This window comes from Dromaius novaehollandiae, chromosome 11 (assembly GCF_036370855.1).
Source record: "Dromaius novaehollandiae isolate bDroNov1 chromosome 11, bDroNov1.hap1, whole genome shotgun sequence".
NCBI lineage: Eukaryota > Metazoa > Chordata > Aves > Casuariiformes > Dromaiidae > Dromaius > Dromaius novaehollandiae.
The window spans coordinates 20345430-20371465 of NC_088108.1; the positions used below are offsets into that span (position 1 = coordinate 20345430).

The following is a 26036-nucleotide window of genomic DNA, read 5'->3' on the forward strand; positions in this document are numbered from 1 at the left end:
CAACATGGGAGGCCGAGGGCACACGCAGCACCCGACGGCCTGGGACCCCACGGATCAGCCCCCCAGGACAGCACAGTGCCCCATCACCGAGCGCCGGCGTTGAGCCCGCTTTGCTAGCAGGAACGCAGGGAAACAAAGCAGCCTTCCCCGTGCACCGGTGTCCCGCTGCGGAGGGAGGTGCCGTCCCTGCGGAGAGGGCCTGGAGACGCTCTGCGGGGAGGCTGCCCCAGTCTTGCTGCCCAGCGTCCCCCCGCGCACCGATGTGTTTTCCTCAGCCTGTATCTCCAAATTAAAACACAGTGACTGCTGCAGTGCCAACTGCACTTCAATAGAAAAAATCTGTTCTCTCATCACCGCAGTGCCCGGTGCCATCCAGCCCCGGGGATGAGCCTCCCTGCTCCCCCGCACCTCAACAGGAGAAAGTCAATGCTGGATTTTTGCTGCAGCAGCTCTGAAACATCTGGGCTCCTCGTGCTACCCTCTGCCGGCGGAGGCCTGGCCCCACAGCCCTGCCAGCCGGATCTGCACGGGGGCTAGCACGCCGTGCCGGTGCCGGTGCCGCGCCGGGCGAGGAAGGCGCCTGCGGAGACAGGGGCACAGCAGCCAAGGGCACCCCCGTTGGGGATTCACTTAACTTACTGAAGAAGCCTGTCTGACAAGGGCATTTCTGCAAAGCACCAGGACAGAGCAGAGAGGCGTTTCGCACCATGTCGGTGTGCCTGCCTGTAGCGGGTGCCCTGGGGCGCGCTGCCCCGGCAGGGTAAAGGCAGCTCAGCCTCCAGCCCCTCTGCCGAGCCTGGCACCGCAGTCCCCACCAGCGATGATCTGGCCTAGGAATTGGGGACCAGCCCAGGAACCGCTCGTTCGGCCCAGGGAAGCCACAAAGCAGCGGCCAGGCACCTGTGGTCTCCGTCAACAGCCAAGGCAAGAGCAGAGTGACAGCCACCAACCCTGCCAGAGGCTGTGGAGAGCTCGGAGGAGCCTGGCAGAAGAGGCTTGCATGAGTGCAGCGAAGTTACATGCAGCGCAAACAAGGCCTGCGCACATGGGCCTCCCCGGGCAGCACAAGCCAGCCAAAGAGGCAGGATTTGAGGTCTGCTCGCTTCTGCACAGGCTCCGCCACAGGGATGGGTTTATCTGAACGCAGGCCTGCATTCTCACACATTTCTGCCCAGTCTCTGCCCATCTATTAATTGCAATCGGCTGATCTCTCTCCAGTGCTATTTCAATGCTCTGACGTACTCTGCCTCTCCTTCCAAATCCAGGAGGCTTTTAGAGAGTCAGCCAGGAGCTGACAACAGTTTGATTTACTCACTGAGGTTAAACGTGACCCAAGCCTTCCAGGGTGTTCCCCTTCAGGTTTCTCTGCCAGCAGCGAAGCTGAGGAAGCGTCGCTGCCCCATTGCTATTCATTTGCTGCATCACATCACAGTTTCACCGGGGCAGCTCAACCGGCACAGGACCGGGATTTGCTAGAAGGCTAATGATGATGAAAGGCCACCACTCATCCTCATGGCTTAACTGCTCCTTCAAAGCATGCCTCCTCCCCAGGAATGGGAAACTGCAGCCCTGGCAGCTGGCAGGCTGCTCCAAACTTTGTCCCAACAGTCAGTGCAAGTTCAGTGTTTAAGATCTAAAAATCTGTCAAGCTCAGAGGAGAGAGCATTTTATTCTTTCGCTTTTAAGCTCTATGCTCAGTGCGGCAGGTCCTAGCTCAGAAGTGCCACTTGCTGATGGATTTGTCCAAAGGAAGACAGTACCAAATAAACACAAAGCTTAAATCCCTGTTCCTTGTCCCAGGAAGAGGGCCGGTATGCAGACACCTCCAACAGTGCTGTAGCGCACTTTGCTCCAAGCAAGCTCTGTGCACCACAGCACAAAGTGGCAGGGGCAGCGGAGGATGTACACGTTTACACGAGGGCTGAACTCTGGTCTCTACGTTTATCCAGAAGGCTTCAGGCCTTCTGCCCCAGCAGTGTTACACAACAGGTTTTGATGAGTATTCGACTACGGAAGTTATTTGTGAGCACAAGTGCACCAGTGGGCATTGGAGAAACATGAGCTGCAGTGGTCCAGAGGTTACTGGCTGGCCTGGGGTGAACGGATTACCTTGCAGATAGCTGCAAGCAGCAGCAAAAACCTATTTCAGCAGAGGAATTTTCAGATTAGAAGAGAAGCCAAGGCAGTTTCATAGAGTAAAATATCTTAATATTTATTGTGTCTCAGAACAAAAGGGTTCTACTCAACACACAAAACGAGTTAAAGCAGCACATAATACTGACAATCAAGTCACAGCTGACTCAGTGCAAGGACACCTATCAGAGTAAAGGCACCAGGAGCTACACCACCAAATCTTGCTACAGCTTACAAAGAATCACTACAGCCCGATTAAGAGAGGAACAAGACTCCTTAGAAAAGTACAACTATAAAAAAGTATATAAAACCCAGCATGAGGATGAGAGAAAACCTGGGAACAAGCTGAGACCTTGCTGAACAAAGAGCTTCAGGCAGGCAGGGCAGTGCCTTAATGGGGCAACAGCCCCATCTCGAGAGCAACCACATCCAGTGAGCGAGCCTGAACCGCAATGGGATTTCAAGGGCCGAGAGCAGAGGTCAGAGATGAGAGAAAGCACTGCTTTCCCAGTGGAGGCACCAGATAAGAGCAGCTCCTGCGCAGGAGAATCCCGCGAGGCCACCTTCCAAGGCAGCTAGCAAGGTCTGAGTATGAACAACAGCAGTGTCTGCTTCAACACGGCACTTCAGTGCACAGCTGAGGAAAGAGCCAGGGACTGCAGCGCCTGGAGGAACGCAGCTACTGTAACCACCTCAGCTACACTAATTATCCCACTCAGTGGTACAGCAGAGTAGTGTTAGGACAAGTCCCCAAGCGCAACAGAACAGCTGTTGCACTCATTTCTATGAGCCAGTTGAGAAGAAGATCAGTCAATTCAAAGCATGATTTCACGAAGCAGCGTCCAGAGGAAAATCGGAGATGGCTACGCTTTCCCCAGATGCAGGAGAGCAGAAGGAATTCCCTGCAATTCAGAAGACAAAGTGTTAACAAGCAAGGCTCGCGACACTGCAGGCCTGGATGGACACACAGCTTACAATTACACAGCAGACATGATTGTGCAGGTGCCCTCTTCCTCCATGATGCACACATCCGCGTTTGGCACCGGTTTCCTCACTGAACGGCCCTAGCAGCAACCAGGCAGCAGACAATCAGCAGCGGTGACGGATGCAAAGACTGCATCTCACTGGGAAGAGCCACACTGCAGGAGGGGACCGTGGTGGCAGCCAGGGAAGGCCCACTCTGCAGCATGAGGTGGAGCTCCAGGATTAATAGGACAAAAGAGCGGGTAAATCAAGTAAGAGGCAGCATGAGCAGGTCTGTTGACCTAAATGAAGAGCCTGCTCTCTCTCCTTGCTCTGGAAAGGGTTGTTTCCCCCTCACTTTCTCTCCCTACAAAAAGACAGCACCACACAGCCTAAACACCATTGTAGGAGTTGTGTGCAAAGCCAAGAGAGGCCTGCAGCAGACCAGCAGTAAACTTAGCACATAAACACAGTATATGTCACTGGACAGACATACCTTGGTCACAGCCACAGTGTGCTGGGGCCAGCTACACCATCTCATACTGATTGTTTGTGATGTACCGGGACAGGCAGCAGGCAAGGAAGATGCCAACCAGCTGAAAAGGGAAAAACCACATTCGAGACAGCCAAAAACAGGACATGGCATTTTAGGGCAAAAGCCTGACAATTTGCTCTAGAACAACAGGCACTTAGGTCTCGGTTTTATAAAAGTCAAACATGGACAGTGGGATTTACAAACCACAACGCAGGCTGCTGTGCCCCATTTCCAAGCAAGCGAGACTGAAGCGGAAGATCCTGGCAGGCATAAGCCAAACAAGCTTCTTGCAAGAGATGCTCCACATCCTATCCTGTTACATTCTGCTTTATGAAGCATCTACTGTTTTATGGTAATTTCAGAGATTAAACAGGTATCAGGAGCGTCACAGCCAATTACACAATCACTAGAGAACAGCAAGCACCTCTCGCTGTTGCAAGGACAGCGGGGAAGCAAAGCTGGTGTTTTCACATCAGCAACGCACCAACATCTGAAGGACATGCTGCTGTTATCACAACATGGCCTCCCAGGCCCTGCGCAGACATTCAGGGTCTGATACAGCAGACACGCACACGCAGGGAGTTTGACCTACACAAGTGAAGTTAAAGGCACATTTACATGATTGGTCCCTGCTGGCTGCATGACACAGCAAGGCTTGCTGAAAGAGTGATAAAAAACAGGAAATGGTTACAATTCCCAAACCTAGCATTAGCTGAGATAATTAGGCGGCCAGACCTGCTGGAGGCACACGGCTCACCATTTGCGTGTCAGTCACGTCCCAGCGACCCCACACGGAGCACAGACCGGGACGTCACGGTGAGCAAAGCGCAGCCTGCACAGGCCAGCAGAGGAGAAGAAACGGGAAAGCGGCTGGGCAGAACAGAACAGCTCCAGCTCTCAGGCCCTCTCTGAGGCAGAATTCCAAACATTTCCTTGCACAAACTGCAGCAAAGGCCTGTTGGCTCCAGTCTCTCCCACAGTTTACTGCATCCGCTACAGGAAACGCACAGTGACACACTCACTACCGTAGAAATAAGTTGGCGAGATTCCTCACTCTCCCCTCCCTGTGCTGGTGCTGTTCCCTGTTGATCCCGGGGGGGGCAGTGCCTCGTGGGTCACGCCACAGCTTCCGGGCACTGCGTTCAGTAAACAGCGAATTCGAGTTCCTCCAAAGTTAGAGCCTGCTAAGCTTGCTCAGCAAGTGCTCAGCACCAAGAGCCGAGTAAGTTTTTAGAAATCAGCTAAATAAGGCCCAGTTGTGCATCTAGCAGCTCCCACTGTGACACATCGGTTCCGGTTTTCCCAAGCGCTCAGCCCCCATTGTGCGCAGCTCCTCGGGAAATCCAGACCACGGCATTCACCATGCACAAAGCCCAATTTAGCAAGGAGCTCAGGGGCAGAGGCCTCTCGTTTCCTGTTGGGATAAAGCCTGTCAGATTACAGGACACTAACTACATTGTTGCTGGAAGCCCATGCAGGAAGTGTCCTACAGGATAAAGTAAACTAGAGGTTGAGGAGCTGGAGGGGGAAGAAGCAGTAGCAGGTTAAGGTGGTATGTCGAGCGTGAGGTCCTGCCTGTCAGAGGCACTAGTGCAAGTGATAGCATGTGGGTGCTCTGGGGGACCCAGCCACGCAGAAAAGTGATCCCAAAACACTTCCCTGATAAAAGGGAATACTGGTGGGTAGGAAAAGCAAGGATACTAGTTTGATCCCTGCCAACAAATGCAAAGTGTTCACCCAGCACAACACAAGCTCTGTTTGGCTGCTTTGGCTTTTCTTAAAGTCCGTTGTTTCAGGAAGGAAGAGTTCTCAAATAACCTGGGCTCATGGAAACAGAGCTGGAACTTCAGTCTCTGGTTCAGAGACCAAAGACTGCACAGTGGTGAGGTTAAGCACAAAGGGAATCTGCAAAATAGCTGTTCCTTCCTGGCTGAAACAGGCCATGCCTTTTGTAAACATAACAGACCCTGCACAAAAATTAAAATACCTCTGGAGACATGCTAGCATCACTCAGCACTACTTCTGTGCCAGACAGTAAGGGAGATTTTACCTGGAAGCACGCAATGCCAAAGGAGATTCCAGCCACAACGCTCATTTTTGACTCCATTGTTGATGTCACGAGGAAAAAACAACCCTGCAGGGGAGGTAAAGTTAGCGTGCAAGTCCAGCGCTCATCACTGCCCCACAAACAAAAAGCAGTACTACCCCAAAGCACACACAGCCCCAGGGGAAAGGGCTCCAGAGCAGAAGACCAAGCAAGAACTCCGGGGTTCTTGGCTCCCTGCTGGACTGTCTGACCTGGGCAAAGTCATTTCAATATCAGCACGGTGCTAATCGGCCTTTCAGCCCAGCCAGTTATCAAAGGGAGCGGCATCCTTGGGGTTTTCTCAACATGAGCGTTTGGTTAAACACTGATTCATCAGAGGAACATCCCTCGCATAACCCCCTTGCGCACATCACCCGACGATCCCTGCTGGATGAAGTCACCCGCTCTCACCACCGGCTCAGGACTTTGCACAGCAGTTGAGAGACGTCAGCACTATCGAAATAAACTTTACCGGGAAAACTACCTCCTCATTCACCTGTTCTCCAAAACACACCCCTGAGCGCAAATGCTTGTGTCACACTGGTCCCTGCTGTTGAGGGTGCAGAACTAGGGGGAATTTCAAAAATGAGGTTAGGCCAGCTCTTATACATCCTTCCCCTTCGCTACCCAGAGTGAACACTAGGCCACAGGGTGTCTGTTCCTCGAAAGCAGTTCTCCTTTCAAGGCTCCCGAGTGAAGGCCAAGCCCTTCTCTATCCCCCCATCTCTCTCCTCCCCACCTCCAGGACTTGCAGGGGGATTTTTCTGAGTTTCACTTACATCCACGAACACTTTCAGCTTGGCTTTGTTCAGGTCCTTCAGGTCCCTCTCTGAGCAGTCGTCCTGGCTCTTGCAACAGCTCTGAGGGATTCCCCTCTGCGCAAAGTATTCAGTCTTCTCCCAGTCCGTGTAGTTCTGCACCCCACAGCAGTGCAGCTGGAGAGGATTGCAAGAGGGGTAAGGCATGGTCACGCCAGGGCACTCAGCTGCCAGTCCTACAGCCACTCCTGCAGCTCCCCAGTGCCCTCAACTCAGCATCCTGGGAGCCATCCAGAGCTGCCCCCAATCTCATTCTCCTATCTAACGTCTCTTCCCTAAAATGGCATCCCTCCCAAACTCACACACACTGCGACCCTTGCTGGGACAACCCTCCAAACACAGGGATGACAGATGCCTCTGCTCCACGCACTGCCAACACTTGGCGGTCCCACTAGAGACCCCCCGGCAGTGCATGCAGGCCCGCAGCTCAGACTAGATGCCTTCCACGTGTTCCCACTTGCCTCTCCTGCAGGCAGGAAGGGAAGGGAAAGCTGCTAAACAGACACAGCTTTGGGGAAGAGCAGGAGGAGCCAACATGCTCATCACTAGCACCCTGCAGTAAATACTCTGTGGTACAAAAGCGCAGCTGGTACCGGAACAGAAAGGAATACACTGCCCGTAATGCACTGCGTATTGCACAACGTGGCTGGGTGACACAAGCCTGCCTACCCACCAGGAGTCCGAAGCCAGGCACAGGCACTCACTGTTCTCTGGATGGTGTCAACTGCATCACTGTGCTGATCCACTGTTGCGTTGTAGTTCTTCAGTGCCAGGTTAAGGTTGGTCTCGAAGTTTGCCTTAATCTGCAAGAGACAGGTTTCTGCAGCTGCATGAGAAAGACCACCCAGCAGAGCCTTGCTCCTCCCGCGCACACCTGCCCTTGAGGAAGCACAGCACACGGGAGCTCCCCGACACCGCAGCCCCATGTTAGTCACCTCTCAGCGACGGCAGGAACGGCTCCAGCCGCGGCCTACAGATATTCTCCCGGTAACCTCGGCAATTAAATGCTGTATTAAAAGGCAGGCTCATACGCACTGTGGCGTCAGGGATGCTGCGTGTAATAACAAGGACCTAAATGACTCCCCCCATAAGCAGGTTGCTCCACGGCACGGAAACCCTTGCAGGAGCTTTATTTACGGAAAACAGAAGTGAAGGAATGATTTTAGTTTTGTTTCAGGAGAGGAATTAAAGCCAGGAATTAAAGACTGGGGTTGTTTTATTTGCTCTGGCAAGGAGGCACTAACCCACACAGGGCGGCAGGGCCGGAGCAGCGCTTCCTGCCCTGGAGGTAGCCACCCTGCCGCTGCCATGCCGGGTGCCAGTCCCTCTTGCGTCCAGCTTATTCATTCATGGGACCAAGCTGCTCCTCCTGCAGTTTTAGCCACGTTTAGAGCTAAAGAGCAAACCCAGCTCTGCTCCCAGCGGCACCTCTGCTCCTCCAGTGACGTCTGTGACCGCACTTGGGTAAAACCAGCACCAACAGGAGGAAAACCCACTCGGAAAATCCGCCGGGAGCTGCTGAGTGAGTGGAGACAGCAGAGGAGAAGGAAGCACGCGAGCTGCCCCGTGGGGGGCCGGGCGCCCCAAAAGCGCGCGCGCTCACCTCGTGCCTGAAGACGAAGCCCACGATGGCGGCCACCAGCACGATGAGGAAGACGAGGGAGAGCAGCATGGCGTACTGCGGGCAGAGGGGGCCGGGGTGAGCCGAGCGCCCCGCCGCCCGCTCGGGGCCGCCCCGCGGCCGCCCCGGGGCCACCTACCAGCTTGAGCATCCAGGTGCTGCCGCGGCAGGTGGCAAAGCAGCCGAAGGTGCCCAGCAGGACGACGACGGCGCCGGCGCCCACCAGCACGAAGGGCACGTTGGTGGCCTTCTCGTCGAGCAGGGAGAAGTACACGGCGAGGCTCACCCGGCCCCAGACGCCCACGGCCAGCAGCACGATGCCCGACACCTGCGGGGGGCGGCAGAGGCGCCGTGGCACGCGCCTGTCGCGACAGGGCGCGTCGCGACGCGGCCGCCGGCAGGGGGAGGGGAGGTGCCGGGCGGGGGGGGGGCGGCGCGCGGCCGCGGCTCACCCAGAAGACGAGGCTGTAGGTGAGCAGGACGCTCTTGAGGCAGGTGATCACCGGCTTCGTCTGCAGCCGCCGCGACGGGGACGCCATGGCCGCGCCGCGCCGCGCCGGGCCTGTCCTGCCGCGCCGGGCCCCGTCCTTCCGCGCCCCGCCCCGCCGGCGAGGCCACGCCCAGCAGCGCTCGCTCCGCCCCTCCTCGGCAGGGAGGCTCCGCCCATCAGCTCTCCCCTCGCCCCAGCCCGGCCCCGCAGGAAAGAGCAGCCCCGCCCCGCCCCGCCCCTCCGGACGCTGCCGAGCGGCGCCGAAGGTTGTCGAGCGCTGCCGGAAACGGCCGAGCGGTCGCGAAGGCGCCGTGCGGCTCCGCCGTGGGGCGTCCCGGGCCACCCCGGCCCTGCCCCATGTCCCCCCGTCCTGCCCCATGTCACCCCGGCCCTGCCCCGGGTCCCAGCTCTGCCCCATGTCCCCCCGTCCTGCCCCATGTCCCAGCTCTGCCCCATATTCCACTATCCTGCCCTACGTCCCAGCCTTGCCCCATGTCCTTCCAGCTCTGCTCCATATCACCCCAGCCTGTCCTGCCCCAGGTCCCCCCAGCCCTGCCCCGTGTCCCAGCCTGTCCCGCCCCATGTCCCAGCCTGTCTTTCCCCATGTCTCCCCTGTCCCACCCTATGTCGCAGTCCTGCCCCGTGTGCCTCCTGTGCTGCCCCATGTGGCAGCCTGTCCCTCCTGGGCCCCCATCCTGCCCCAAAGGGTGGGCGGCGCAGCCCTGTGGCCCCGCAGCCCCACCACCGGCAGTACAGCATCGAGGGGGTGCTGGCAGGCACCACTGCACACATCTGGGCAGCATCAGCGCTGCAGGGCCAACTGCTGGCAGGGGGGTGGGGGGGCCGCAGGTGGGGAGGCGCCGCGCTGTGCCAGGGGACAGCTGCCCAGCGGGACGGCCGCACCCCGGGGCGGCTGCAGGTGGCCGGGTTCGGTCCCGAGCCCGTCCGTCTGCCCACCCGTGGGCTTCCCCGGCAGCGGCCGGGAGGCGCGTGCTGGCCACGGAGCCCGGAGAGCAAACACCCCCCGCGGGGAGGCCTGGAAGAAACGGCGCTCCCTGCTCCGCACAGCTGTGCTCCTCGCCCGGCCGTACCTGCCCCCCGCGCTCGCCCGCTGCCCTCGCCCCTCTGCAGCCCCTCACAGCTGCACAGAAGCTGCTGGACGGATCCAGCTCCTTTTCCACCTACCGCTCCGCCAGACGCCGGGCGGCGGCGAGCTGGGCTCAGGGACGCTAGCAAACGCAGTTTATTACCTCTGCCTGACAGGGGCTGGATTTCGGCTGGGAAAGGGGCCCGGGCTGGAGCTGTTTGCCTTGGGGCTCGTTTCCAGCTGCAGAGTTTGCAGCAGGGTTTCTGCTTTCGCATTTGAGCCTGGGCGAGTGCCGTGTTCGCCCGCCCCAGCTGCTGGAAAAAGGGGGTCCTGATTCCTGTGGTTTCGTCCTCAGGCTCCGCAGCTCCCGCCCCGGGACCCTGGCAGGGGCCGTCACAGCTATTCTGCTCTCTCTCACTTAAGAAGAGGCGTCTGGCTCTCCGGGTTGCAAAGAAACATCTGACAACGTTTTTTAAAGCCTCGGAAAAAGCAGAAGGTAGATTGAAAAGCAAGCAATACTGTAATTTATTTTTTTTGACAATCCCATCGTTTCGAAGGGCCTGACTCATGCCTTTTGAATGCTCGGGATAGGCGGCAGAGGGAGACGGGAGGTTTGCTCAGCCCGGGCGGCGCAGCCAAGCGGCGACGCAGCACGTCCCGGCAGCGGCGAGGCAACGGCGCGGCTGCTCCCGTTTCAAGCCCACCTCGGCGCGCGCCGCCGGCGCTCGGCTGCCGCCGGCCCCCGGAGCGGCAGCGCCCGGCCCGCAGGCTGGGCTGCCCCGCGGCCCCCGGCATGGCGCAGGAGGCGGCCCCCGTCCTGCTGGTCTTCCTCACCCGGCTGGCGTCGTGCACGTGGCACGAAGGTGAGTGCCGCGGCGCGGCGAGGCTCGCGGGGCCGGCGGCTCCCCCGGCAGGAGTCCCGGCGCAGGGGCGAGCACCGCGGAGGAAGGACGGACGCCCGGATGCAGCAGTGCCGGGGGAGCATCGGTGCCTGCGCCGCGGACAGGAGGATACGCAGCCACGGGGCTGGGAAGCATCCAGGGATGAGTTATTATTTACTCTCTGCCACGGCCCTGCTTGCAGAGCCTAAACTTTTCCATCGCCTGCCCGCTCCCTCTGGAGCCATTGCCGGCAGATGTTCGCCTGGACGGCTGCACCGAGCGCTCGGAGCCAAGCGCACCGGCAGCCGGACAGCACGGGCTAGGCTCTCGGCTGCTGCTGGGGAAACCTGTGCCTCCCCCGCGGCATCCCAGCCCCCGTGTGCCCTCCCTGGGGAGGGATCTGGCTCCCGGGAAAGCTTTTCCCCGTGGTCTGCAGGGCGGTTCTCCCGTCCCTGCTCGGTTCTGCTCGTCCTGCCGCGCTGCCAGGTGTTGCTGCCTCCAGCCGCGCTGCCTGCCCGGTGCAGCCTGCGCCGCGAGCTGCTGCCAGCCGAGACGGAGACGGCCCCGTTCGCGCTGCAAAGGGAACGTCTGCAACTCCCCAGCGTGTCTGCAGCAAAGGGGCATGTCCACAGCCGACGAGCACGTCCGTGTCCATGTCCCCGGCTCGGCAGCCCCCGGGAAAGCAGGCGCCTGCGGGGCTGCCGGCAGAGCCGGGGGGCTGTGCCAGCCCTGGGGGCAGCTCCGCTTCCTTGGCGCCGGTGGCATGGGAAGGGCGGCGGGATGAAAGGCTTTGGGGAAACGAGTGGGCGACGCTGCGGTTTGCGGGAAGCGGCGGGGAGCCACTCGCGTAGCAAAGATCTGTAACGGTGCTTCCTCGGCGTGACGGAGGGGCCGCGGGTTGGACCAGCCCCAGCTCACGTATACGCGTGTCCCCCTTCCCCAAAGCAGGGGGGGCGCCCCGTTGCCAGGCAAGAGGAAAGCCGCCGGAGCGGGGGCGTTGGGCCGGGCTCGGGGGCGGCGAGCGGGGGGCCAGCGCCGGCGGGGCCCAGCGGAAACGTGAGCTCAGCGCTGGGGAATGCCGCGGCGGGGCTGGGGGCCGCGGGGCATGGCACCGGCCTCGCCGCCCTCCCTCCCCGGCGCCGGCCCCCGGCCCGCTGCCTCCCCTCCGGCGGCCCCGGGGCCTGCGAGAGGCGGGAGCCTCTCCGCGGGGAGCCCTGGCCACTGGGCCCAGTGCAGCGCCTCTCCTCCTCCCCAGGGTCCGGCTATTACGCCGCCGAGGGCCGCACCAACGAGGTGTACGTGGAAGAGCCCCCCCCCGAGCCCGCCCTGGACTACCGCCGAGGTAACGGCCGCCCACGCCCGCCTCGGGGGGGAAACCGAGGCACGGCGCGGCCGCCCAGCCCGCTCACGGCCCGTCTGCCCCGCAGTGCCGCAGTGGTGCGCCACGCTCAGCATCCACCACGGCGAGGCGACCTGCTACTCGCCCCGGGGCGGCGGCTACCGCAGCAGCCTGGGCACCCGCTGCGAGCTGAGCTGCGCCCGCGGCTACCGGCTGGTGGGGCGCAGCGCCGTGCTCTGCCTGCCCAGCCGCCGCTGGTCCGGGATGGCCTACTGCCGACGTGAGTGCCCGCCGGCCCCGCCGCCGCCCCGCCGCCCCCCGCCCGCCGCTTCCCTCCCCTCTCTGCTCTCTCCGGCCTAGAAATCCGGTGCCACGTGCTGCCGGGGCTGCTGCGGGGCTCCTACGCGTGCTCGGCCGGCGTGCAGATGGATTCCCGCTGCGACTACGCCTGCCTGCCCGGATACCAGCTGGAGGGCGACCGGAGCCGCACCTGCCTGGAGGACGGGCGCTGGAGCGGGAGCGAGCCAGTCTGTGTAGGTAAAGTCGCACCCCCGGGCCCAGGGCGCTCATCCCCGCTTCTCCCTGAGGTGCTGTTGGTCCCCCCGGGATTGCGCCGGCCTTGCTCGCTGCGGGCCGCGCTTGGCACCCCCCAAGGCGGCCAGGCCCTGCGGTGCACGCGGGTTCCCTGAGCTTATTTGTCCCATCTGCGGGCAGATATCGACCCCCCCAAGATCCGCTGCCCGGACTCCCGCGAGCGGATAGCAGAGCCGGGCAAGCTGACGGCCACGGTGTACTGGGACCCTCCCCGCGCCAAGGACTCCGCCGATGGCGTCATCAAGCGGTGAGCACGGCGGTGGGGCCAGGGCTGGCGGCTGCACGCCCCTCGGGGGCCCTGACCCGCCACCGTCCGTGGGCGCAGGGTGACGCTGCGCGGCCCTGAGCCGGGCTCCGAGTTCGCTGAAGGGGAGCACGTGATCCGCTACACCGCCTACGACCAGGCGTACAACCGGGCCAGCTGCAAGTTCAGCATCCGTGTCCAAGGTGAGGCGGCTCCCTGGGGCCAGGCCCCGCCGCCCCCAGCCCCCCCGGCCACCCTCACCCGGGCTCCCACTTCGCAGTGCGGCGCTGCCCCATCCTGAAGCCGCCGCAGCACGGCTACCTCTCCTGCACCTCTGCCGGCAACAACTATGGGGCCACGTGCGAGTACCTCTGCGACGGAGGCTACGAGCGCCAGGGGACCTCCCTGCGCGTCTGCCAGTCCAGCCAGCAGTGGACGGGCTCGCAGCCCATTTGTGCACGTAAGTGGCTTGGGCCAGGGGAAGAAGCTGCCCATGGAGAGGCCCAGGGCCCCCGGAGATGGTGCCTCCTTGCGCTCACGCGCTCGCCTCTCGCCCCAGCCATGCAGATCAACACGGACGTGAACTCAGCCGCCAGCCTCCTGGATCAGTTCTACGAGAAACGCCGGCTCCTCATCATCTCGGCCCCCGACCCCGCTAACCGCTACTACAAGATGCAGATCTCCATGCTGCAGGTGAGGCCCTCCCACCACCCCCTTTCCCTCCCCCCGCCAGCCCCCTCTCACCCCCCATCTCCGTCTCCGCAGCAAGACACATGCGGGCTGGACCTGCGTCACGTCACCATCATCGAGCTGGTGGGGCAGCCCCCGCACGAGGTGGGCCGCATCCGGGAGCACCAGCTCTCCGCCGGCATCATTGAGGAGCTCAGGTACCAGGACGGGGGGACGGAGCAGGCTGGCCACAGGGCGCCTGCGGCCCTTTGGACCGGAGCAGCAGGACCAGCCTGTCCTGGAGCGCCAGGGCAGCGCTTTGGGGAGAACTGGGGTGGGGGGCTATGGGGGGCTGTCAGTGTGACTCCTGCAGTGCAGTCATGGGGGCTAGCGAGGTACGAGGCTCACCTCTGGGTTCACAGGCAGCCCAGCTCTCAGGACCCCCTTCCCCGGCTGTCCTGGAGGGCCCATGCGATGTTGGGACACCCCTGGGGTGCGCTTGGGGCCCAGAGTCTGAATACGGAGGCCCCAACCCATCCAGGCAGCCCAGAAACCTGAGGAGGAGGTGCAAGTCCCCCGTGCTCAGGAGGGCCTGAGTGCAGCCGGGGGGGGGTCTTGGGGGAGGCACGCTGCACCCTGACCCGGGGTGCCCCGTGCCCGCCCCAGCCGGCTTCCCTCTGCCCCGCAGGCAGTTCCTGCACCTCACCCGCTCCCACTTCAACATGGTGCTGCTGGACAAAGCGGGCACCGACCGCGAGCGCTACATCCTGCCCGTCAGCCCCGACGAGCTCTTCAACTTCATCGACACCTACTTGTTGAGTCAGCAGGAGGTGGCCCAGCGGGCACAGAGCGGGGACACCTGCGAGTGAGGCGGCACGGTGGGGGGGGACCCTCCTGCCAGCCCGGCCTCGGAGAACGGACAAATTCCTTTCTGCTTTTCTAGTCGCCCACTGTAGAGGAGAACCAGGGTGCCGAGGCCTTCCGGGGGAAGGGGAGCCAGTCTCAGGCAGGGGAGGACAGGACGGGACAGGGGCCGTGCGCGAGCGGTGCCCCCCTGCTGAACAGCCAGGAGCATCAGGAGATGCTGGAGCACCCCCGTGCAACCTGGCACAGGAGGGGGGCCCCAGCCCTGCGGGGGGAGCAGGGAGCCCAACGGGAGGACAGACCAGGGCAAGGACGGGCGAGGCGACAGCACAAAAACCTCACCCAGCAGCTTCACCCTGGCCTTGGCTGTCCTCACCCCGTACGCAACTTGAACCCGCTCCCTCGTCGCCTGGGGGTCGGTCCCCGCCAGCCGGCCGGGTGCTGACGCCAGAGTCCTGACGGAGCCAGGGCTGGCGGAAAGCCTTTATTAAAAGCAGATGGCCCCACGCTCAAAGACACAGTAACAGACATTCAGTGCACAAACCACCCGTAACAGATTGTAATCTGCACCCTACAATTTGCCTCTCCTTCCACCCAGCATTGTGGCCCTCTTCCTGGGAACTGTTTTGGCAGTAGAGTATTAACTTGACATGAATAAATTTGTATAAAAAGTCAGTGCTAGGAGCATGTTGCATCAGAGAGGCACCGGAAACTAACTCTGCATGCAGGAACAGGGCTGCTGCCCATGGGGAACAGTGCCACTGCACATCACCACTGTCCTCCCCCAGGTAGACCCCAGCTCTGGAGCCCACAGCTCAGCCCCACACACGCCAGCTGACCCTGCAGGTCTTGTCCAGCAAGACACCAACACTGCTCCCATCCAGGCCCCACAGCCAGGGGCCTTCACTGCTGCCTCAGACTCGTAGAGTCCTTGTGGCAGTGGCATCCCGTGGCAGGAGGGTGGAGAAGACAAAGAGGGAGCAGATTGTGAAACAAAGGGGGTGGAGAGAGAGAAGGAAAAAAACAAAACAAAAAAAACCAAACCCCAAAAAACACCACACATTTCAAAGCACTTTGCGGGGGGGGGGGGGGGGGGGAAGGGAAAGTCCACAAGGACTCTGATTCAGCCTTAAATTCAGCCCAGATTCTAAGACAAAAGGAAACCCTTTTAAACTAAAAGAAGCTGAACCCAAGAAGCCTTTCTGCCCACACCTGTTTAGAGGGAAGGTCATGTTTATTAAAATATGCAAAAAAATTAAAATAAAATAAGTCTGGCACCTCTGTCTGGGTCTGGCCTTGGGCCTTGGCCATGCTGTGACTGCAGCTCCAGAGTGCCTGTGTCACCTGTAGGGTCAGTCCTGGTGCCTGTGCCAATCCCTATGGCCTCAGGTTCGCCATGGTGGAACGGAGCTGGAGTGTCCCTTCTGCCCACGAGCCAGGGTACTGGCGCATCTTCTGCCACAGGTTCAGCTCCTCACCTGTAGAGTCCATCCAGTCCACAGCTTGCCCATTGCTCATGCCTTGGAGAAAGGTGACAGACGGGTTACTGTAAGCCTCTGCACAGAACAGCTTCCCTACAGCAGAACGGCAGCCCCAGGCAAGGATGCTTGTCCCAAGGGTTTGAGAGACCACGCAATACATGGGGCATCTCCATCTCCCAACAGGACTGCAGGCTTCAGCCTTTCTCATGCCCCCAAAGCCCCGCTGCAGATCCCAGCTGTCCCCTGGGAGCAGCACCCCGAGGGCCCTCACCATTCCCCACGCCCAAGCGAACGCCTCCCAGGAAGTCATTGCTGGATAGTGGCTCCCGGTCCCAGACTGTCAGCTCCAGGCAGATGTGCTGCAGGTCCTCTGGGTTGATGCCGTTGTAGACAAAGGTGTGGTTGTAATGAGGGTTCAGGGTCTTCTTCACCACAGGAGTCTTCCTCTTGGAGGCCTTGTTTTTATGTGGCAGGAGGTAGCTGGGGGAACAGTCCCTTCAGAATTAGCATCTCCTACAATAGCCACCTTCTCCCTCAGGAGCTGAGGCAACTAGGCCTGATGCCTGCCCTCAGCACCACAGGGACCAGACCTGGGTCCCACCTTCCCCAGTGTGGTCTGAGAAGAAGGAATATCATGGCCTGGAGGGAGCTGGATCTCTGCCCCAACTCCTTAAGCAGCTCAGCAGACTGCAAGAGCGCAGGGCAAGAGGTTGTTCTACCTGCCCTCCCCACACTGCTTCATGTGCTTCCCCAACACGTGCCCGTCTGCAGACAGGACCAGCAGAGCAGCCTTAGCACTGGAGACACAGATAAGACCCCTCTTGCCCCAGCACAGCCCAAGTTGCAGCTGCCTGGTTGCGTGAGCGACCTCAGCTAAGACAATTGGATGGCAGCTCCTTGAGGACCCAGTCCTGGCTCATGGACCTGCTAGCATGGATAGAAAGCCAAGCCCATGGGAAGAGCACATCCATCTCACCTCTCCTGCTCCAGGAACCCATGCATGCAGCCTCTGACCACACTGAACAAGCCACAGACATCACAAACCCTGAGCAGCTCCTCTCAGGCGGCCAAAACCCAAGAGTGTGCTACCAACAGCTCCTTGTCTCCAGGAAGAGACTGGCAGACAGTGACTTTCAGAGTGAAAACACAGCACAGGGCAGCTAATGGAGAAACCATCTCTCTCCCCTAAATCTCCATAGCAGTTCTAGGAAGTGCTCTGGGATGCAGTCAGGGAGGACAATGCTTTTACTCACATTTCCTCAGCCTCCCTTCCCCACTCCCCCACCCGGTACCCACACTCACCCCTTCACAAAGCTGTCTGATGTCCCCCCGGATTTGACAGCTGTGAGGTTCTTGGCTTCTTTGATCCAGACCTGGAGCTCACCACCTTCCCCCGTTTTGCCTGTAAGAGCCCCAACACAGCAAGATTGGATTAACCCCCATTTCGGCCACAGCTTCCTTCCTGAAAGGTCCTGCAGAATGGCCTTCACCTCCAAGGCAGGTACAGAGCCCAGGTGAGAACTCCTCCTGCCTCCTCCCATACTGGCCCTGGCTGCTGAGGCAAAGGCAGAGAGTTGCTCAAGACAGGGCCTGATAGTTCACCCTGGTACTGGGAACAGCACTCGCAAACCTGGTCCAGACACAGGAAAACACTGGAACCACACAGCCAGCCTGAGTGGAGTGAGGCATGCAGTGACCCAGAGCAGCCAACAACTTGCAGATGTTTCAGAAGAGAAAACTGAAGTGCTACAACCCAAGAAACCCACCCAGAACCAGCTTCCTGTGTGGCCACGAGCAGCTCCCAAAGGGCTGCTAGGTGTTTGGAGATGGGAATTTTCTGTGGAGGGCAGTGGAGAAAAACAAATAACCCCAGGCTACACAGAGATCTTAGTGCTCCACCACTCACCCTTCCTGCCATTCCCAGCCCCAGGATGCTTGGGAGACGGGATGTACTTCATGGAGACAACCAGCTCCCCTTTGTACTGGTGGAGGCCAGCAGTGTCGGTCCCAATCTGCAAAGAGGCAATGGCTGGATTATCACAGCACTGTTAGAGAAGCCAAAGTGAACACAGCGACAGCCTGGTCTGCACAGAGCACACTACTCACGCTTGGCCAAAAGGCCTGGCTTAGAGCTGGCTTAGCCAGCACAAACATCGGCAGACTCCAGCAATCACCAGATCAGACTCAGAAACCAGCTCCTCTGGGATGCTGTTTTGACTACATCCCTTGGGAAACTCCATTTAGCTCAGCTACCGCAAGTTGTTTGAGCCCCAGCAAGGCAGAGGGCTGAGGTTGGACTACCCAGCTAGTCAGGAAAACCAGACTCCTAAATAACTCCAGCAGCAGAAACATCTGCTGTTGCAACCCAGCTATACAATGTCAGAGGCTGCAGCCTCTTACTACCCTGTTCTGCAGCCCCCAACAGGATGCTGAATCCAAATTTCCCCCATTTGTTTCCCTGAAATTGGCTTAAATTCTTCCTTGTTGGGGCAGGGAGAGGGAAAGAGCTGCAATCTGGGAGTGGCCAAGCAAGCGGAATGACAGTATCTGATATCCCACAGGAGATGTACTGAGAAGAAGGGAAGCCAGACTCGGACAGAAGCTCTGCTGTCTACTACGACAGTACGGCTAGCTGGGCTGGGGTCTTCATCTCTCCACAGGTTTGATTTGGCACAAGCCTTGCCGTAGCACTCAGGCTCTGCCCACTGCATGCAAGAGTGACACTACAAAGGACATAAAGGCTTGTGAGAAAGCCCTATCACAGCAGCGGCAGACAGCAAATGCCCTGGGAGCTTCTCTCTTCCACATTGGAGTCCTACAAGGGAGGTTGTTGCAGGCAGGTGGATGCTGAGGCTACAGGGTCAGTACCTTGCCATGCAGGGGAAGAAATTCCTCCAGGTGGCTGCTGAAGTTCCAGGAGTCCATTGGGATCTCCACCTCCCCCAGAAACATGTTTCGGCCAAAGCGATCGTGGTGCCAGACTGAGAACTGCAGTGTCCTTGCAAGCAGAAGGGACTTATTAATCTCGTACTAGAAAGAGAGACAGAAAAAACACAGGTGAACCAGTGGTAGCTTCCAGCACTGTGTGTGGAGCTTTCCCAGGGCTGAAAAGGGCTGGTGCCCTCAGGCTCTGCTGTCCCAGCTTTTCTGGGCTCCTACACAGCAGCTGGACTACTGCCACAGGCAGGGCTTTGCCTGGCAGCTTCCTGGCAGCAGGCAATGCCAGGCGGGGTACAGCCTTGGTGCACACTGTCAGTGCACAGCAGGCACTGCAGACAGCTCACGGTCCTCAAACAGAAAGGGAGAAAGGCTTGAGGGGCAACTGAGGCACACAGAAGACTCTCTTCCTTTTCAAGCTTGCTGAAAGCTCAAAGTCCCGGGACAGCAGCCCCCGCTGTAAGAGCCCATGCCCTTCAGGTGAGCCGTCCTCCTCACAGGCCATGCAGAGCCAAGGTCAGGACTCATAGCACTCAACCACCTCACTCCTTCCTACCACAAGTGAAGCTCTGTCAGCCCACTAAGCCTCAGGTGGTCAGGGCATAAGATCTCAGCAAACTCAGGGGCTGCAGATCCTGAGCCACAAGAGCCTGGAAACCAAACTATACTTTCCAGTTCCCACTGCCTTCCTGTCCAGAGAGTGCCTGACCTCAGGGATACACTGCCTCTGCACGGCAGGGCTTGGGGAAGGAGGCCAGCCTTTCCCACACATCCTGTGCCAGCCGCAGCGGGGATTGGTAATGCAAAGCAGAGATATCTCTGCTTCTGCAGCCATGCTGCTCTCCCCACCAATGTAACCAGGCTGCAGGGACCTTGTAGTGAGGAGCCTTTTTCAAGGGAAAGCAAGGTCAGCTTGGTGGGCTAAACAGAAGGCACCTGCTCTGGGGAATGCCAGCAGAGCCAGGAACATGGGTTGCGAGGGAGACACAATTTCACAACTTCAGCTGTGCCTCCACACCACCATGGCAGCCAAGACCTTGACACCACAGTGACAGTAAAGCAGTGACCCAGGCCAGAAAGGTGTTTTCTAGGTTTCAGGGCACAGTGCCTGGACACAGCCTCCACCTCCTCAGGGGTTGGAGCTCATTCCCTGGTGGTGGCCTCAGCCTCGGAGCAGGTGGCTGTTCCCCCTTTGCCAAGGGAACAAGGGCTGAACCAAGGGTTAGAGGCAGAGAAGCACAGCTTGTGGCATAGTGGTTCAAGCAGTGTTCCCAACGGCTGAGTGTCTACCCAGCCTCCAAAAGAGGGGAAGGGGCTTGGAGATGGTTGCATCCTTCCTCCAGCCCACCTCCACTCACCTTCAGCAGCTCGTTGTACAGGGGGTTTATGGTGTTGCGTTTGATGGTCGTCTTGCGTTTCCCCTGTCGGGATTTGTCAGGCAAGAGATAGGTCTTCACGTATCTGAAGGGAGGAGCAGGGAGCATTTCACCAGGGTCTCCCCAGAACTAGCCTGCGTCATCACTTGCCCCCCAGAACAAGCGCAGAACTGCTGCCTCGCCAACACCCCCCACTTACCGCTCCCAGCTCTCCTGGGCACCCTGTGCCCACAGCCCACGCAGCGCCACCGGCCTGCCCCTCCCCGGCCAGCCCCCGCCATTGCCCTCCCGGCTCTCACGGGTTGGAGCGCTTCTTGGCCTCGTCGCCGTAGGCCAGCTGGCGGCACTCCTTCACGTGAATGAACAAGGTCTGTGTCTTCTGCTCATAGCTCAGGGAAAAGGAGATTCCTCCTGTGACCACGATGTTCCCGAAGTCGCCGGCCTCACTGTAAATGCTCACCATGCTCCCCAGCGTGGTCTGGAAGACACGGCAGGCTTGAACCTGGGCAGCTTTAGCGTCCCCTCTTTCTCCTCAGCAAGCTCCTCCAAGTAAGACTACAAAGCACTATATCCCAGGCCACTTCCACACAGCAGCACTTCCCAGTCCCTCTCTGAACCTGACACCAGCCCTCCTTGGCTGCAGTTGGTGACCAAGTGTCTTTCATTCATACTCAGGCTCCATAGGAAATAGCTGAGCCTCCGTATTTTAAATTCCATGGAAAGGGACCAAGCTTCTGTGCCCAGCTCTCCTGCCCTTGTGTCCCACATGCAGCCAGCCCTGCCTCCCTCCTACAACCACCCAGAGCCACCCTTCTCCATGTTTTCTTCCTGGAGCATCACAAGGGGAGGGAGAGTGTGGCCGAGCCACGGGCACTCACTGAGGACGTGCCGCTGCGCATGCTGCCCCGGGCCACCCTCTGGCGATGGATCTCCACCAGGTTATCAATGTCTTCCTCTTCCTCATCCTGCAATGAGGGACAAGCCACCCGTGTGGGGAGTGCCAGGGAGGCTGGGCACAGCCACCCACACAGCCAGCTCCTCTGCCTCACACTCTTGCTCCACAGCACCCTGGGGGATCTTACCAGCTCCGTGGTGAGGCCAGGGACTGATTTGCTTCTGTCTCCCAAAGAGCTGCGTTCACCCACAAAGTCTTCTGGGCGCAGGTCAATCACTGACTTGGTGTAGTCTGCGTGAGGGATGGGAAGACAGTGTGAGGACACAAGGGATGGGAAGACAGGGTGAGGAGGCACACTGCAAGATGAGCAGAGCCCCACTGCTCCCTCACTGCAAGGAGCTGCCCAAACCTCCTACATCTGCACCAAACCCACAACAGGGCCCAGAGAGAACTGGCTGTCCACCCCCACACAGATCAGCTCACAAGTCTCCCCTTTGTCTCTAGCGCTCTCACCCGCAGGTCTCACCACCCTCCGAGGATTCTTCTTGAATATAGTTTCACGCTCCTCCACCAACATGCTACTTCGGTTACCCGTAGAAGCCTCCTAGGAAGGAAAAGCTTTTACCATTTCAGAGTGAAGCAGGACTCGGGCTCCACAGAGCTCCCAGCCCGAGAGCCTGCGGGATGGAGCTGAGCCTTGGAAGAGCAGTGGCACGCACCCGTCCATCGGCAGCGGGAAGCGTATGTCTGGAGCGGGCAGGGAGGGTCAGACTGGACGCAGCAGGCCCTGCTGGTGCAGCAACCTGTTTTCCCTCTTTGAGCGGAGCAGCTTTATCCAGAGAGTTCCTCCTGCAGACGCCGTAGAGAAATAGTCTATCTCAGTCCAGCACAGAGCCAAAAGCAGCACTGCTGGAAACCAAGTGTTGGCTGGGAACTGCTCTCTCTCAACAAGCTCCGAGCAGCCCTGCAAGCAAGGCTGGAGCATCCCAGCCTGGGGAGCAGAGAACCTGCCTGCCCCGGGCAATGTTTCAGCCCAGCAAGAAGAGCCAGCCTCTCCCTCACTAGACCAAGAAGGTGATCAGACAAAAACACCCTTCAGACGAAGGTGCTTGTTTGCAGCCAGACTAGTATTGCCACAGGCAAACTGCCCAGACCTTCCCTTACCTACAACCGCCCTCTGCACCACCAGGACTAGGTCTGTAGCTGTCCAGGCTCATGTTTTCCACGGACTCTGTGTCACTTCTGCCATCCCGAAGGTCTGAGGCATCAGGAAACAAACTGCAGACAAACAAAACCACAAGTATGTCCTGTCTAGCAAGGAAGCCAGTCAGAGAGACCTTCTGTGCCATGAATCATCAGAACAGGGTGGCAGCTTCTCTCCCACCGCTGTAGCGGGCAACGGGCTAGAATCAGGAGCACGAGGGACAACAGAAATCCACCCCTTCTCCAAAGCCCTTTCACCGATGTTCACCCTGTCCAGCCAGGCCTAGCCTGGGGGAAGGTGGGAGCTGCAGGGGACTCTGCACAGAAAGCAGCAGGAGTCACAGGCAAGGAAAAGAGCATCCATTTGTTAATGCTGGAGACAAGCCATCTCCTCTGCACCCACTGCTCCAGCCAGAGCCTTCAGGCCCAGACAGGCTATCTGTAACCCTCCCAGACACAGGATCTGCTCCATTTCCTACATAAACCCTGAGACAAGAGCAGCAAACACAGAGGGTGAGATGGGGTGAGGACAGGCCTGAGCAGGAGGTCCCTGTTGGCTTGCAAACACAAAGGTGGGAACAGGCTCCCACAGAAGAGGCCTTCCTCACCTGGGCCCCTTCCTTGGCTCCTGGGGGCTCTTCTGCTGGGCTGCAGAGGAGCTTCTGGAATCGCTAAGCTGTGCCTTCTGGAGGAGGGTTTGTCCCACTGTCTCCCTTTTGCTGGCTGAAAGGAGAGAAGAGTCAGCAGGGGTGAGTGCCCCAGCAGGGCAGCCCAGAGCCTTGGGGCGAAGGTGTTCCCAGCCGACTCCGCGCTGGGCAGAGGCACTCCCAGAGAAAACATCCTGCATGGACAGAGTAGCAACACCGGCCTTGCCACAAGCCATGGGAGAAGAGATCCCTCCAGCTCTCGCACCCGCCCGGCTGACAACACCTCCTCGCCAACAGCCCCTACCTGCAGACTTGTACCGCAGAGACAGCCGCACAATGTCGCTGCCCAGCCTGTTGGCAAAGCGATTGACCCTCTGGTCGTAGAACCAGTCACCCGTCGTCTTCTTCAGCTCTCTGCAGGACAGAGGGGTAGAGAGGGGCCGTCCTCAGCACCCCGCAGCAGGCCTGCAGCTGCCCTCGCTGGCAGGAACAGGCCAAGAACAGCACAGACGAACCGGGCACATTCAGGACGCGGCTGTGCAAAGACAAGGTCCTGCTCCCGGGAGGATAACAGGCCCAAGGCAGGGGCTTTGCAGGGCAGCTGAGGCAAAGGAGAAAAGGAGAAAACCTGGGGTGCTTGAAACCCAAGTTGTGGGAGGGGCACAGGGGAGATAAGTGGAGTCAAGTAAGGGGTGAAGAGCAGCAAGGGGGGGAGGAAGGAGATCCAAGAGTGGGATATGGCCCAGTTCTTTAATCACCCAGTGGAGGGTGTCCGCCTCAGGAGAGCCTGGGTAAACTGAAGCAGGGACAATTGCCTCGCAGACTAGGCTGAGAGCCCAGAGCTGGACTAGAGCCCAGCTACGCAGGGGCAGGAGGACGGGTGGCAGCGGGGTGTCGAGCTGGGGTGACTGGGAGGAGGAAGGGGACAGGAGGAGCAGAAGGCACCTGCCGCTCGGCCCCCAGCCCCCGCGTACTCACGCCTCCTTGGTGCAGACTTTGCAGCGCCAGGAGCCGTTGGGGCCGTAGGAGCGGCAGTCGCGACACACCAAGTGGTTGCAGCCATGGCAGGTGTTGGCCTTGGGGTTCACGCGGCCCAGGCTCTGCTGGCAGCGGGCGCACGTCCGCTCGCTGTAGCGCTGGCTGCTCCGCTTGGCCCCCTTGCGCCGGATCTCCAGCAGCTCGTTCTTCAGGCGCCTGCTCGGACACAAACGCCGGGGCGGTCAGAGCTGCACCGCACCACGAGACTAGCGCAGAGCCGCCTCTGCAGCGAGAGCACAGCTCAGACCAGTCCCCTGCACGAGCCCTCGCCCCTCCGGCTGCTCCAGAGCAAAGCAGGGAGACGAGCGGCCTGCGCGGCCCAGCCACCTTCTCACCTGATTCGCCTCTCCTCTGCTTTACGAAGCTCCTCATCTCGCTGCAGGACCTGCAGGATCAAATCCCTCTCTGCGTCCAGCAGGAAAGACAGATCCACAGCCTCCGACATCGCTCGTCCCGCAGATCGCTCGCCCTCACCAGGAGCAGCTGGGCTTGTCCCTGCTGGGAGCAAGCGAGCCGGTTAACGTGCCCCATCGCAGGAGGCTACACCCTCGCGTCAGAGGGGTCCCGGTGCCCAGGCCACCACGCAGAGCCAAGGCGCCCGAGCCAGCAACACCTAAGATGCCCGCAACACCACATTGAGACCACACCGTCCTGCTCCGCTGCATGAGCGGAGCAATGGCTTGCAAAGCTGCTCCTGCCTTTCCCAAGTGGGACAGCTGCAGTCTAGCAGTGCGGCCACGACAGCCGCGGAGGAGGATCAGGCCCAGGGCATGTCACGCCACGGCCCCGCTGACGCCCAGGAGGCCACAGGCACTCCGGACTGGGCCAGCACTGGGTGCCCGGGCTGCACGCTCGCCACGCCTGCACACCGGCCTCCCGCCGCACGCAGGGCCCCTCCTGCTCCCGCTCCGCGCACCTCCCAGCGCCCAGGGCGAGCAGCACCGTCTGCCCGGCAGGAACTGGTTCTGCTGGTCTGCAGCACGGTCCCGGGCTGCCTCCCGCCGCAGGGAGGCCGCCGCTCGTTCCGGTCGGTGCAGCACGGGCGGCAGGAAGCCCACGCTCCCGCCGCGGCCTGGGAGCGACCTTCCTGCGTCCCGGCAGGGCCATGCACTGCCGCGCCCAGAGGCTCCGACGCCAGCCCGGAGCCCGGCCAGGACCTCGGCGCAGGGAGGCACCCGGAGGCGCGAACGCGCAGCTTGAAGTTTAACTACGGAGGGAAGGCGAGACGGGGCCTCGCTGCCAGCAGGGAGGATGTTGTCACACTGCAAATAATGCCTCCGACTGCAGATAAGGCTCTCGGGTCCGGCACAGAGACGTCGTGTCTGGAAAGTGCCACCCTGTCCGAGGCGCTCCCTCCCCGGGATGTGGGTCGCATCCAGGCCGCAGCCCCCTCCAGCAAGCTCTGCTGCGGCACCCATGTTTCCCGGGGACTTCGGGGTCACGATGCATCCACCCGGCAGCACAGCGCAGCCCCATCGTGCCCCCAGCACGGTGCAGGAGGCGGCCCCACGCCTCGACGCCCACTCCCGGGGCACGGTGGCACCGGGGCTGCCGGGCCCGAGGCCCGCTGCAGCCCGCAGATGCGTCCCGCTCACACGCCGGGGCGGCGGGGGCAACGGCGCCCCTCACCGCGGTCCCCGCGCGGGGCGGCAGGCAGACCGGCCGCGCACCCGCCCGCTGCCCGCACCGAAGCCCCCGCGGCGCCGCCCGCGGCTACAGCCCGTCGGGGGCGGCTGAGCGGCGCCTGCCCGGCGGAGCCGTCGGGCCTCCCGCGAGCGGCGGGACGGGCGGGGGGCGCTTCCCGCCGGGCCCCGACCGCAGCGCAGCGCCCAGGGTTCCGCGGCCCCGGCAGCGCGGGGAGGCCCCGCGGGACGCTTCCACCCCCCCCCCCCCCCCCGGTACCTGCCGCGGCTCCGGCGCGTCCCGTCGCGTCGCGGCAGCAGCGCGGGGGGGGGGGGGCGGGGGGGGCGGAGCCGCCTCCTTAAAGGGGCCGCGCCCGCTGCACCTGCGGCCCCGCCCCGGCCCGCGTTGGGGCCCGAGCCGCCCGGCGGGGCCGTACCCCGAGCCCCGCCCCGCCCCGCGCCGCCCCGCCCCGCGCCGCCCCGCCCCGGCCGCCGGATTCCTGCGACCGCCCC

At 60.7% G+C, this 26036-nt stretch overlaps 3 protein-coding genes across 9 annotated transcripts; 1 reads left to right on the forward strand and 2 right to left on the reverse strand.

Annotated features, from left to right (window-relative positions):
• Positions 1 to 2186: 2186 nt before the first annotated feature.
• On the reverse strand, positions 2187 to 8802 carry TSPAN6 (tetraspanin 6). Its single transcript, XM_064518295.1, has 8 exons — positions 8609 to 8802; positions 8296 to 8484; positions 8139 to 8213; positions 7240 to 7338; positions 6497 to 6652; positions 5682 to 5765; positions 3593 to 3692; positions 2187 to 3035 (listed from the first exon to the last, which is right to left on the reverse strand). Exons 1-7 carry the CDS (start codon positions 8693 to 8695, stop codon positions 3624 to 3626), a joined length of 759 nt encoding a protein of 252 aa, XP_064374365.1. The 5' UTR covers positions 8696 to 8802; the 3' UTR covers positions 2187 to 3035; positions 3593 to 3623.
• Positions 8803 to 10278: 1476 nt separating this feature from the next.
• Positions 10279 to 14999, forward strand: SRPX2 (sushi repeat containing protein X-linked 2). Of its 4 annotated transcripts, XM_026110926.2 has the most exons (10): positions 10383 to 10596; positions 11870 to 11956; positions 12042 to 12233; positions 12314 to 12490; positions 12668 to 12794; positions 12873 to 12994; positions 13072 to 13251; positions 13351 to 13484; positions 13557 to 13678; positions 14149 to 14999. In XM_026110926.2, the coding sequence occupies exons 1-10, from the start codon at positions 10527 to 10529 to the stop codon at positions 14327 to 14329; spliced, it is 1392 nt and encodes a 463-aa protein (XP_025966711.2). In that variant the 5' UTR covers positions 10383 to 10526; the 3' UTR covers positions 14330 to 14999. The 4 variants fall into 4 exon arrangements, with proteins under 4 accessions (XP_064374369.1, XP_025966711.2, XP_064374370.1 ...); XM_064518299.1 differs by having other exon boundaries at positions 10279 to 10596; positions 11870 to 12233; XM_064518300.1 differs by having other exon boundaries at positions 11870 to 12233; positions 12314 to 12486.
• Positions 15000 to 15539: 540 nt separating this feature from the next.
• SYTL4 (synaptotagmin like 4) lies at positions 15540 to 25898 on the reverse strand. 4 transcript variants are annotated; one of them, XM_064518297.1, is made up of 17 exons: positions 25804 to 25898; positions 24237 to 24399; positions 23842 to 24057; positions 23168 to 23277; positions 22825 to 22939; positions 22178 to 22291; positions 21733 to 21862; positions 21527 to 21617; positions 21201 to 21304; positions 20997 to 21083; positions 20418 to 20596; positions 20101 to 20203; positions 18674 to 18835; positions 17712 to 17817; positions 17108 to 17207; positions 16077 to 16285; positions 15540 to 15844 (listed from the first exon to the last, which is right to left on the reverse strand). In XM_064518297.1, the coding sequence occupies exons 2-17, from the start codon at positions 24344 to 24346 to the stop codon at positions 15702 to 15704; spliced, it is 2079 nt and encodes a 692-aa protein (XP_064374367.1). In that variant the 5' UTR covers positions 24347 to 24399; positions 25804 to 25898; the 3' UTR covers positions 15540 to 15701. The 4 variants fall into 4 exon arrangements, with proteins under 4 accessions (XP_064374367.1, XP_064374368.1, XP_025966857.2 ...); XM_064518298.1 differs by having other exon boundaries at positions 24237 to 24396; positions 25804 to 25887; XM_026111072.2 differs by lacking the exon at positions 25804 to 25898 and adding an exon at positions 24818 to 25684 and having other exon boundaries at positions 24237 to 24396.
• Positions 25899 to 26036: the final 138 nt, after the last annotated feature.